Source organism: Hemitrygon akajei, chromosome 11 (genome assembly GCF_048418815.1).
Source record: "Hemitrygon akajei chromosome 11, sHemAka1.3, whole genome shotgun sequence".
NCBI lineage: Eukaryota > Metazoa > Chordata > Chondrichthyes > Myliobatiformes > Dasyatidae > Hemitrygon > Hemitrygon akajei.
The window spans coordinates 110,247,466-110,261,036 of NC_133134.1; the positions used below are offsets into that span (position 1 = coordinate 110,247,466).

At 37.7% G+C, this 13,571-nt stretch overlaps 1 protein-coding gene across 3 annotated transcripts in view; it reads right to left on the minus strand.

Annotated features, from left to right (window-relative positions):
• The window catches only part of gnas (GNAS complex locus), a 314,392-nt gene that overhangs the window by 20,451 nt on the left and 280,370 nt on the right, over nucleotides 1–13,571 (minus strand). For all 3 annotated transcript variants that reach the window (XM_073061496.1, XM_073061497.1, XM_073061498.1), the window contains one exon: nucleotides 290–344. In XM_073061496.1, coding sequence (XP_072917597.1) covers nucleotides 290–344 — 55 coding nt within the window. The remainder of the gene's footprint in view (nucleotides 1–289; nucleotides 345–13,571) is intronic.

Sequence of the window (13,571 nt, forward strand, 5' to 3'; positions counted from 1 at the left end):
GTCTGATTCCAGGAATGGATGGGCTAAGCACACTGGCTTCATGAAATCCAACTAAACACAAAAACATTTGCTTGAAAATATTACATCTCTGTGGCCAAAGTTTTGTTGCATTTTAAATATTTTAATGTAATTATTAACTAAACCGATCCTGGTCAATCAAAAATAATTTTTACCATTAAAAAGGAAAACAAAAAGTTAAAAGTATGAAGCTTTAACAACTTTGCCTCTCATCCTGAAACACTGCATATTAATGAGGACAACTTAAAAGTACAATATCAAAGCTGCTTACCTGGTCTGGAGGTATGTAGTCACTTTGTCTGACTATGTCAATCCTGTCTAGAAAGCTGCATAAGAAAAAAAAATATGGTTAAGATCAGTAATAATTGAGGGGCTGAAAATAATAAGACACGGATTTAAATAAATCTCTGCAAAGATATTCTAAAAAATACTAAAACACATTTCACTGCGTGGAAGCACGTTGTAATTTCCTATTTCCTCCTCATTTACTCCTTGTGTGTAATGGAAGGGCATTCTGGTGCTCTATAACAGTAGAATTAAACCCACAAGTTTTGAATCTTGGGAAAAATGAGAATTCTTGATGAATGGAATGACTTGTTACTTGTTGACAATACTTAGAAAACATTTGTTTACATAAATGGTCATGTGCATAGTAGAAGTTGAATGAAATACACAAAAGGCTTGAATTAATCTTAAATATTAATTACCATGGCATGTAACATGAACATCTAGTATTGATTCAAAGCAAATAGAATCTAATGATATTTGCAAACCCTTATACTGTATGAATATGCACTCAAAATCTAAATAGTGATGCAGTGAAAGAATCAGCAGTGTTTGTTTGACCTAGGAAACTACTATCTATTTGCAGTCAATATTGCTCCTACTCACAAGACCCTTTTCCTTGACATAATTGGTCACTAATCCTGCTCATAAAGTACACACAAATCATAACCAGCAGCCTTCAGTAAGCAGCACCATTTTTGCATGAGTTAAAACACATCGGGAGTTCAGAGTTAAATGACAGGTCTGCTTACAGATATTTCAGAATTATAGCTTTAAAGACAAATCTTACAAAAACAGGAAAGACTTTGCCTTAATATTTTGAGAACAGAATTTCAACCTAGGGGGTGAAATGTCCTGGTCCCTCAAGCCTGTCCAACCATTCAAGATGATCTTGGCTTTTCTATCTCCTCTACGCCAGATCCCCATAGTCCTCACACATAATTTTTCAAAAACTCATCAACTTTCACTTTAAACTCTTCTGAATATTTTATTAAGTGAATCTTTGGAATTCTCTCCAAAGCAGGAAAACAAGGGGCAACTTCTATATCCTGACAATTGAAAGATATCAGCTTTAATTAGAACATCAGAATAAAATTACAATGGGTTGATGGCGAAGAAAAATTATGCCAACTCAAAATGCCAGTGAAATTTCAATCAGAAAAATGAATGACTGTAATGTTATGGTCATACAGCAATTTAGACAAAACAAGATTGTGAGTGGCATGGATGAGTTTTACATAACCATTTTAATCAGTCAGGCAGGCATAGCAATGTTAATGCTTAGTTAATATCAGCATTCATATTGAGTAAATGCAAAGCAATGCTGTCTAAAGTATTTGAATTCACAATAAAATCTAGTACTATATCAGTAGTAATAAATGATGTGAAGCAAAATGAGCCAAGGCATTTCTTGGGAATATTACCAAGTAAAACCTGCTAAACTATGGTCAGATACAAGTTTTATTAGCGTCAAAGGAGGCAAGTACTAGGCTGGCAAAGTGGCTTACAGGGAGAATCTGAGTGCGTGTAGCCTAACCAATGATAAAGGGAGCAATAAAAATATAAAAGGCTCGCAGGGAGTTTAACAAAAGACAATACAAAAATATATAGTTGATTCGTGCACCTAGTTTCCTAAAAAGTTTGATCTTTTTGTACAGTCACACAACAGGTACATCAATCATATCTTCAAGCAATGAGCATTTGAGCAAGACACCCTATCCGGTACCTCAGGTTCTTTAATCATGGATACGTACATGAGAAACATGACATGTACATATATTACAGATATGAAAGAAAACCATTAGAGCTGAAAAGTAGCCTGATGAGATCTACTTGCAGAGAATTTTATAGCATATAAACAGACTGCCTTAGCTAAAACCCATCTTCCACCTTAATTCATCTCCCTGTAAATGTGCATAACTAGTTTCCCCAAAAAGTATGTGCATTTTACCTACTCCACGCAAGTTCAACCTTTCACTGAAGATCACAAAGCTTCACACAATACAACCTTAATGACTATTTACCTTCTGAATATAATGTAACCAAGATTCTTGAGTTGCATTTAAATTTTAATATTGGCCAAGGGGGTCGAGATGCGAATACTTCTTAATAACTAGGCCACTCCCCTGAACCTCCAAGGATAGTAGACTTGACAACACAAGATATTGCAAATGCACACTTACTATCTTAGACACACCCAGAAATGGGGAAGGAAAACCCCCAAATATTTAAACATGCAATATGACCACAGTACACCTCTAAATTAGTTGGTATAACCTAATGAGTGAGAACATATTCAAAATTCAAAGTAAATTTATTATCGAAGTAGATATATGCCACCATATTCAACATTCAGATTCATTTTCTTGCAGGCATACTCAATAAATCCAACAACCAGAATAGAATCAATGAAAGACTGCACTAATAGGGGGGACAACCAGGGTGCAATAAACAAAATATGCACATACAAAAAGAATAAACAAACAAACAATAAAAATAGAGGACATGAGATGAAGTCTTTGAAAGTGATTGCAGTGTCACTATTACGCTGCAACAAAGATTCTGGACTGTTCATTTTGACTGTATCACAATTATGATACCCAAACCAGTTTCAGCTATATTTAAATAGGACCTTTATTGTATTAAAATTCTCCGTACAATGGACCAACATACCAAACAAAATTTGACAAGTATTATTAGAGAATACTAAAATAGATGTCTTCAATAGCTTGATCAACTGGAGTTATTGAAGGCTACACACGGAAATACTGCAGAAACACAAATATAATGATATCAAATATGGAAATATTTGGGTTCAATACAATTAAATTGCAAATAACCTTGATAAACTTTAAACAGTTTATAGGGAAAATAATAAAGTTGGTGGTTGAATTATGGAATTTGTATTTGGTCTGAACTAGTTGTATTAATGAGAAAATGTAGTGTTACGCCTGCAGCCCCCTCCTTTTTGAGAATCGCAGGATCGCTATTGATTTGGGTCAGGAGACCCAGGAAATGAGAAAGAGACGTTTGGAATGTCTTGACCCCCCCCCCCCCCCCCCCCCCGGCGATATAAAGCTACGGGAAACGGCCATTGTCTCTTGGACGGAATTGTGTATTAAAATACTGTGCTTCGTGGAAGCCCTCAGGCAAAGTGGGCTGGTTGGTGGAGGGATTGCATCATCCCAACCTGATTGACATCTGAGACCCTGTGAGTCAGGATAAAAGAGAGTCTGTGGGAACAGCCCCTCAGACGCACCAGAAGAAACGCTAGCGATCCCGTAATAGCGAAAGCCGGTGGGAAGGCCACGTGCGTCCTTTTCCATTTGCCCCGGAATTGGTGGACCTTTACCACGGAAGAACGGTTTTTAGCTAACCACAAAGGGGAAATCAGTCCCCAATGACTCTCGAAGGATTGACATTATAAAAGGAATGGGCAAGTTAAACCTCCGTCTTTCTCTCCAACCAAAAAGCTGCAGCTTGAATGAACTTGAGTGACTTTTATATTTCCATCGGACAGTACATTATCCCCTAGACAACGATAGAGCTATTTCTTATTGATTATTATTATACCCGCGCTTTTAGATTTAGTATTGACGACGTATATTATCTGTATGTTCGCATTGATATTATTTTTGTGTATTTTTATCAATAAATACTGTTAAAAATAGTACCATCAGACTTCAACGGACCTCTCTATCTTTGCTGGTAAGTGACCCAGTTACGGGGTACATAACAGTAGTCAAAATTTAAAAACATTCACTTTGAATGACAGTACTGTATGGAAAAGGTATATGAATGTTCCTGAAGTGGTGCACACTAACATGATTATTGTATCTTATGCTTCATAAATTAAACAAAATGTTTTCCCAGCAATAAACCACTCTTCATTTAGAAGTATGCTTTTGAAATTTATCATTGTCACGCTGGAAACAATGTATTGAGAGTCCATAATTTGGTTTCCTTCTTAAAGATGAGCACCTTTCCACTGTCAAAACTGACCTGTTTTTTCAAAAAGGGTAATTATTGAGAATCTGTGTCCATTGGGGGTGGGGGTGTGGAGGTCTGATGTCATGATTCAATTACTGCTGTTAAACCTTTAAAAACAGTATTACACTGAAGAACTAATGGATGAATTAAAGATTTTTCCAAATTTACTGCAAAATTTGAAGCAAAATTTCTAAGCAGGAAACTTCAAACACTCGTTTAGCAATTTCCTTGAAATATGGAGAGCTCATTATAATCCCACAAGTGGAATTTAAACCAACTAAAAATAAGATGAACAGCAGTATTCAGAGATAAGATCACCAACTCTAATTAAGAATAAGGCACACTGTGCCTTTGTAAAAGTACTCAGCCCCCAACCCTTTGTTCACGTATATGAATATTACAACCAGGGATTTTGATCAGTTTAACTAAGAATTTTAAATTGTAAATCACATACTCCTTTCTTTTGCAGCAGAGTTTAAAAAAAAGAGAAAAATGTTAAGCATGAGAAACTAAAATTTCAAAAACTGAAATGTCTGCATTTCAAAAGTACTCACCTCCTTTGCTCACTACTTAGTGGACTACCTCTCACAGCCAGTAGTCATTTTGGATAAGTCTATTAGCTGTGTACAATGTGATGGAGCAATATTTGCCCATTCCTCCTTGCAAAATTGTTCAAGCTGTGCCAGATTATTTGGAGAGCGGTTGTGGACAGCAATCTTGAGATGTTGCCAGAGATGTTTGATCGGGTTAAGGTTAGGACTCTGACTGGGCCATTCAAGGACATCAATTTTCTTCATTTGAAGCCAATCCATGGTTGCTCTGGCAATGTGCTTTGGGTCATTATCCTGCTGACAGACAAACTTCCTCTCCAGTTTAAACTTTCTGGCAGAGGCTAACAGGTTTTTATCCAGGATCTCTACTTAGCAGCATTCATCTTCCATCAATTCTGTACAGATTTCAGTCCCTGCTGCTGAAAAAGCATGCTACCTCCACCATACTTTCCAGTAGGGATGGTGCTCCCTGGCTGATGTGCAGTATTAGATTTACACCACTTATACCCCTTCGTGTTGAGCCAAGAAGTTCCACTTTAATATCATCCAATCCCAAGACCTCTTCCACATCTTTACAGCATCTTCTAAGTGAAGCTCTGCAAAATCTTTACAGGCAAGGATATATTTTTTAAGCCAGAGCTTCTTTCTTGCCACTCTTCCATTAATACCCTTGCTATGCAAGGCCTTAGATTGTGGAGCCACAAATTTCATCTCCAGTTGCAGCCACTGATTTCTGCAGTTCACTTAGAGTGACCATTAAGTGTCATAGTAGCTTCTTACAAATGTCATTTTTCTTCAGCAACTAAGTTTAGAGAAGTAGCCTGACCTAGCCAGCGGGGCTGTGTTTTCACTTTTTTCCATGACGGACTGCACTGAGCTTTGAGGTATGTCCCATGCCTTTGTGATGGTCTTGTACCCTTCAACAGATCTGTGCTTCTCTATTATTATTTCCCTGGCTTGTCCTGAATGCTCTTTTGTCTTCATTTTGGATTGGTTTGTTGAAAATTTACCATATTGTCAGACCTTACAGAGATGAGGTATTTATAACTTTATTGATAACAGGTGATCTTCCAATTTACTACATACATCAAGAAATTGGGTGAAGTGGTATGGCAATATGTATATTGCACCTGAAGAAAATTGGCATAGTATTTATAAAGGGGATGAATACATATTCAGCTATAATTTTGACTTTTAATTATAAGTGAATTGTTGATAGGTTTTGGAACTTTTCTTCTGATTTGACATGATGCACAATATATTGTAGATTAGCTCAAAAAGACCTACTTCAATATTTTTTAAATTTAGAAAATGACAGTAAAATGTGAAAATTGATGTGGGGACTGAATACTTCATCAAGGCACTGAAGTTGCAGGCAGTGTCTCCCTAGTTGTATCACTAGTCCCACAGGCACCAGATCATCAGAGGGGCCCAACCAATTTAAATTAAGATATTGCTTCCAATTTAATATACGGTACTTGATGTTCTCACTACGGTTCTCTCTAAATTGTGAAAGAGAAAGGAATTTGGTACTTTCTTTGCATAATACCGCCATTTAATTTACAAGGGTAACTATGAACATCTCATTGTCAATTTATTTCTCCATCCTACTCTGACTTCTCTATTTGGACAATAAAGGATAAAGTAAACAGGGAACTGAACTAATCTGACTGAGTACATTTGTGTTCAGAGATCAATGAAGAATTTGAGCTTCAGATCGTCAGCTATTCCTCTCTTGCATATTTCCAGCCATATTTTCTTCTTCTGGTATTTTGATGACATGTCATCTCCTATTGGCACAACTCCATACATATTTTATCTCCATCACCCCTATCTTCCTTTTAGCTATCACCATCATGTGTTGTTTATCCTGGTCTCAAGGTATAGTGGCACGCAAAAGTTTGGGCACCCCTGGGCAAAATTTGTTACTGTGAATAGCTAAGCGAGTATAAGATGACCCGATTTCCAAAAGGCATAAAGTTAAAGATGACACATTTCTTTAATATTTTAAGCAAGATTACTTTTTTATTGTCATCTTTTACAGTTTCAAAATTACAAAAAAGGAAAAGGGCCCGAAGTAAAAGTTTGTGCACCCTGCATGGTCAGTATTTAGTAACACCCCCTTTGGCAAGTATCATAGTTCGTAAACACTTTCTGTGGCCAGCTAAGAGTCTTTCAATTCTTGTTTGGGGGATTTTCGCCCATTCTTCCTTGCAAAAGGCCTCCAGTTCTATGAGATTCTTGGGCCATCTTGCGTGCACTGAACTTTTGAGGTCTATCCACAGATTTTCGATTATGTTTAGGTCAGGGGACTGTGAGGGCCATGGCAAAACCTTGAGATTGCGCCTCTTGAGGTAGTCCATTGTGGATTCTGAGGTGTGCTTAGGATAATTATCCTGTTGTAGAAGCCATCCTCTTTTCATCTTCAGCTTTTTTTTTTACAGATGGTGTGATGTTTGCTTCCAGAATTTGCAGGTATTTAATTATATTCATTCTTCCCTCTACCAGTGAAATGATCCCTGTGCCACTGGCTGCAATACAAGCCCAAAGCATGATCGATCCACCCCCATGCTTAACAGTTGAAGAAGTGTTCTTTTCATGAAATTCTGCACCCTTTTTTCTCCAAACATACCTTTGCTCATTGATAGATAGATAGATAGATAGATAGATAGATAGATAGATACTTTATTCATCCCCATGGGGAAATTCAACTTTTTTCCAATGTCCCATACACTTCTTGTAGCAAAACTAATTACATACAATACTTAACTCAGTAAAAAATATGATATGCATCTAAATCACTATCTCAAAAAGCATTAATAATAGCTTTTAAAAAGTTCTTAAGTCCTGGCGGTAGAATTGTAAAGCCTAATGGCATTGGGGAGTATTGACCTCTTCATCCTGTCTGAGGAGCATTGCATCGATAGTAACCTGTCGCTGAAACTGCTTCTCTGTCTCTGGATGGTGCTATGTAGAGGATGTTCAGAGTTATCCATAATTGACCGTAGCCTACTCAGCGCCCTTCGCTCAGCTACCGATGTTAAACTCTCCAGTACTTTGCCCACGACAGAGCCCGCCTTCCTTACCAGCTTATTAAGATGTGAGGCGTCCCTCTTCTTAATGCTTCCTCCCCAACACGCCACCACAAAGAAGAGGGCGCTCTCCACAACTGACCTATAGAACATCTTCAGCATCTCACTACCGACATTGAATGACGCCAACCTTCTAAGGAAGTACAGTCGACTCTGTGCCTTCCTGCACAAGGCATCTGTGTTGGCAGTCCAGTCTAGCTTCTCGTCTAACTGTACTCCCAGATACTTGTAGGTCTTAACCTGCTCCACACCTTCTCCATTAATGATCACTGGCTCCATATGAGGCCTAGATCTCCTAAAGTCCACCACCATCTCCTTGGTCTTGGTGATATTGAGACGCAGGTAGTTTGGGTTGCACCATATCACAAAGTCCTGTATCAGTTTCCTATACTCCTCCTCCTGTCCATTCCTGACACACCCCAAAACGTTCTATTTTAATTTCATCAGTCCACAGGACTTGTTTCCAAAATGCATCAAACTTGTTTAGATGTTCCTTTGCAAACTTCTGGCGCTGAATTTTGTGGTGACGACACAGGAAAGGTTTTCTTCTGATGACTCTTCCATAAAGGTCATATTTGTGCAAGTGTTGCTGCACAGTGGAACAATGCACCACCATTCCAGAGTCTGCTAAATCTTCCTGAAGGTCTTTTGCAGTCAAACGGGGGTTTTGATTTGCCTTTCTAGCAATCCCATGAGCAGTTCTCTCAGAAAGTTTTCTTGATCTTCCAGACCTCAACTTGACCTCCACTGTACCTGTTAACTGCCATTTCTTAATTACATTACAAACTGGGGAAACAGCTACCTGAAAATGCTTTGCTATCTTCTTATAGCCTCCTCCTGCTTTGTGGGCATCATATATTTTAATTTTCAGAGTGCTAGGCAACTGCTTAGAGGACCCCATGACTGCTGAATGTTGGGACAAGGTTTAAGGAGACGGTATTTATAAAGCTTTGAAATTTGCATCACCTAGCCTTTCCTAATGATGACTGTAAACAAGCCATAGCTCTAACAAGCTAATTAAGGTCTGAGACCTTGGTAAAAGTAATCTGAGAGCTCAAATCTCTTGGGGTGCCCCAACTTCTGCATGGTGCTCCTTTCCTTTTTTTCCACTCTAGAATTGTACAAAACAAAAATAATACACTAATCTTGCTTAAAATGTTGAAAAGAATTTTTCATCTTTAACTTTATGACTTTTTGAGATCAGTTCATCTTCTACTCACTTAACTATTAACAGTAACAGAAATTTTGACCAGGGGTGCCCAAACCTTTGCATGCCACTGTATTATTGGTCATTTGGTGGTGCAGTGTGTCAAATTTCCTTGCATCTATCCTTAGCTGTTTCAACTTAAAATGGTATTTATGTCAGTCTTTTATTGAAAGAAAGGTCATCTAACAGGATCAACTGCTTCTCCTTCTGCAGATACTTCCTAGTTTGCTGAGAACTGTGCCCTATCCTCCCACTCCACAAATAAATTAATTAAATATGGCAGTTTTTAGCATCAGAAAGTGATTCAAGTTGTCTTAAAAATTAAAATAACATGTAATTATCTTTAAGGAAACTGAAGCTTGAAGTATTCCACTAAACCACTTCATTTTGGTAAAAGTCAGTCTTGTGATATTGCTGTCACCTCAAAGATTGTAATCCAAGATAGCTGATGATAACCTAAAAACAATAAAAGGAGATCTACCTTTTATTGAAACCAACCACCATCCCTCATACCCTCAGTCAAAGGAGTTCTTGCTAGCATCATACAAGTTAAAACCTATAACATATTTGAGGATTGAGAGTCGAGTTGAAAAAGATCATGTCAAACTGAAAAATTACTTCGAGAGGAAAATCATGCAGTTTATACAGAGTTTAATAACAGAACAATAAGGTTCAAGTATGTGGGTACCCTCTTTACAATAGAGAAGGGAAAAGTGGTGAGGAGAGAGGAGTGAGAGGGATGGAAGAAAGCTGCCAGGAAGAAAGAGGCTGAAGGTGAGGGAGGAGAGAGTGACAAGAGCAGTGGGTCGGATGTACAAATGCAAGCTTAATATACTATTAATAAAAAGCAGTAGTCCTCCAACCTACAACATTTACCAATACATATCAGCAAAAACCAGTAGTTTGAAGAGGCAACTTTCCTCTTGGTATTTTGCTACAGAGCTATTTCAGACTTCAATATCACAGAACCAAAGAAAACCAGCAGCAACAGAAATGTAACATCCAGAGTACTGGGAAGAAGAGGAGGCTAAATGAAAAAAAAAATTGCCAACAGGCATTGGGGATCTAATCTAGCCTGAAGCAACGTGAAGTGGTTGTAGCACAACCATCAGAGTAAATGCCCCTTAACAGAGCATAAACAAGAAATAGGAGAGCAAAAGCCAGCTGTCTCATCATAAGTTTCACTCTACAACAAAAAAAATCATTTATAATTTGTCTCCCCTTAAATTGGAAGAATCAATCATTCTAATTTGAAATCGTAAATCTCTTTTCTGCCAAGCTCCTACATATTCTGTAACAGCCAAGGCAAAAGCAGCTTTTGGAGTCTTCAGCCTGGCCTCAGCCAATGTAATCTTAGTATCTAGCTGCCAGGTGGCTACACCAGAAAACAGAGCATGGGAAACACAGGTTGCTCTTTCTTGGCAGTCTTTGGGATCTGTATCAGTATTACCTCTACCACCACTGCAAAATATATTTGAGAATAGAACAAGAGGGCTCTACCCTTCATACACTTAAGGCAGATACAGAATTAGCATCAAGCTCACCCTATTGGAATAAACACTTCTACCATAATGAGAGTATCCAGAAAGCCACAAAATCTGTAACTTATTTAGACAAGAACAAAAAACAGAGACATGTTGTCTGATTTCAGACCTCTGCCTCTCCCCTCTTTGGCTGGCATGTAATTCTCTCAAGAAAGATACCCTTGTTTCTGTGCAAAAAAAAAAGCATCAAAATCTGTCCAAAGCAACTCAGAAACTCGATGGACCAGGTAACCTTTCTGAGTTTTGAATAATTCCACTTAATGAGTTATGTTCCAATTATTTCCTTTTTACTTTGTAATAAAATATGCTTTGACCACACATGTAACTCTCAATAACAGGATAATGGATACTGATGGTACATTTCCCATGTCTGCATTACATACTTGAAGGATTTCCAATTCCACGTTTTAAACATTCAATTAAGAAAATTATCTAATTTAGAATGTAAGAAAAGGGATAAATTTCTTCTCTGGCAAATCAATTTCACTTAAGTTTGAGCAAAATTAAGTCATTTGAACTGCACAAAGTCTCTTCCAAAAGCTCAAACTTCTCCACTCATTTTGATTACATATTGGAAACCCTGGAAATCACAGCTTCATAGGAATTGTAGCAGATCCATGCAAAAGTTAATGCCTCATAAACACGCTATATATGATTGCATAAAATGAGTATGGAGATTATTCGTCAGCATTTAGTCCAATGAGATTAAAGCTCCAACAACAGAACAGCCACTTCATTGTACTAGTCATGCAAGAAATAAAATTTGATGAAAAATGCAATAGTTACCAACCTCTAAACTCTTAAATTCAGATTGAATCAAGATTTAAAGAAATGGGGTTATGTTGAGAGCTGTCCAAGTTTTGAAACTTTAACCATTTAGCATTATCTACAAGTTTACTCAACAGGTAACTACAATAAACTTACATAGAATGATTTTTAAACTTTTCAATGTACCCAAGACAGGATGCAGTGAACCTCCTGCTAATATTGACATATTTTAAAAGAACCCCAAAAATATTAACGTTGCAGGGTTCTGACTCAATTGTTAAAAGTGGATCAATGTCACAGGAATACAACATTTAAAAATCAGCTGTTTTGCCAATTTCACACCTTCATATCTGATCACTAGAAGTCCAAACAATTGAGATATTTAATTTCTTAAACCTGAAACACTGATGTACACAACAATATACTACCAATGGCCTTTTCTGAAGCAGTTGATTACACGTTGCTGTATGCTTGCACCTGACTATTCAGATGAGGATTCATAGTGCATGCAAACAGGGAGATATAGCAACTAAGGAAACTCTTAACACATTTATGCCTACAGTTCCCAATGTTGATTAAATTTATGCATTTTACAAAGACAAAAAAAAACTAAATTTTAGTCCCAAATTGATTATTGAATACACAGGCTAGGAAAGAAACTATGAGAAAAATGCTTATCAAGATTCCAATACGATAGAGCTAGCTCTATTCTTGTCCATCAAGTGAATGAACTTTATATGAAGCTGCTATTAGGGAGTGGAGTTAAAATGGCTCAAAAATGTGTACACTTCCCACAATTTTCTGAAAAATAGTGGGAATTCTAAGAGGGCAACAAGGCAACATCCAATGTGCTAAAATTTTATTTGTCAACCTCACATTTGCTGAGTGCATAAAGCAAATCCTAGGATAATACGCAAATATATTTAAGGTGTCTCCGCTTTTTGTGCTGGATGTCAGGATAGTGGTAGCAATTTCATTTCTGTGAATGTAGAAGGGTGTACCTGGGTAGCAGGAATAATGTCTACATTACTTTTGGAAATTATCAACACAATAAGATGAACAAATGTACTATCTTAACAAGCTGTTTTAGAGTTGAAATTCCCAGGTGATGTTAAGACTTGTACATCAAGAATTATTATTGGTTAACCAACCTGTAACACTGTGGCATGGACATCAGGATTTCCCATGCAGTCTCCTGGCACAACATATCGTTCAGTCAGCCAGACATTCAGAAATAGTAAATAATTAATTACTCAGGATCTAGTGGCACTTTCCAGTGACATTAGACCACTTCAATGTACTCTCAACAGAAAACCCAAACACACTCTCTCACCCTCTAAAATGATACATACTATCTACAAATCACTGCAATTACGTTTACATATTTCTGTTTGTTTCCAGATTAACAGTACAGGCAGTCCCCGGGTTACGAACGAGTTCCGTTCTTGAGTCTGTCTTTAAGTCGGAACAAGTACATCCTGTATTATTTAGCATCAGTTAGTCAAACGTTTGTCTTAGTATAGAGTATATATTTTACCTTTCTATGCATATAAAACACTTAAGAAACGCATGTATTCCAATAATTAAACCATTGTGTTGCTTAGTAATAATTGTAGCTTTCATTGGGGCAGGGCCTTTCACATGCTCCATTATTCTCACTTTATCTTTTATCCTTTAAATTTGTTCCAATCATTGACCGACTGTAGCCCAACGCTTTTCCAAAAACCGATGATGTTTCACTTCTTTCCAAATGCTTTATTATTTTCACTTTATTTTTAATCGTGATCGTTTCCCATCAATGGAACAAACATTGCGGGTGGGGGGGTCCCGAGCTCTGCTGGGTCCTAAAGACTACTGCACTGAATTCCCCGGGTCCTAAAGTCCGTCGCACTGAGACAGGTTAAATGGGACAAGTGAGAGCTGTGCTGGGTTTGTGCACGTGGGAATTTAAACTGGAGGTGGCAGTGGGATTTTTTTACGAGGTCGAGTTGCGAGCTCAACATCAACCCGGCACGGATGGAGGGCACACTCAGGAGCGGTCTGTCACAGGATCGAACTCCGTAAACTCCGTTCTCGAGCCCGGCGCTGATCTCACTGTGCCACCAGTCGACCAGAA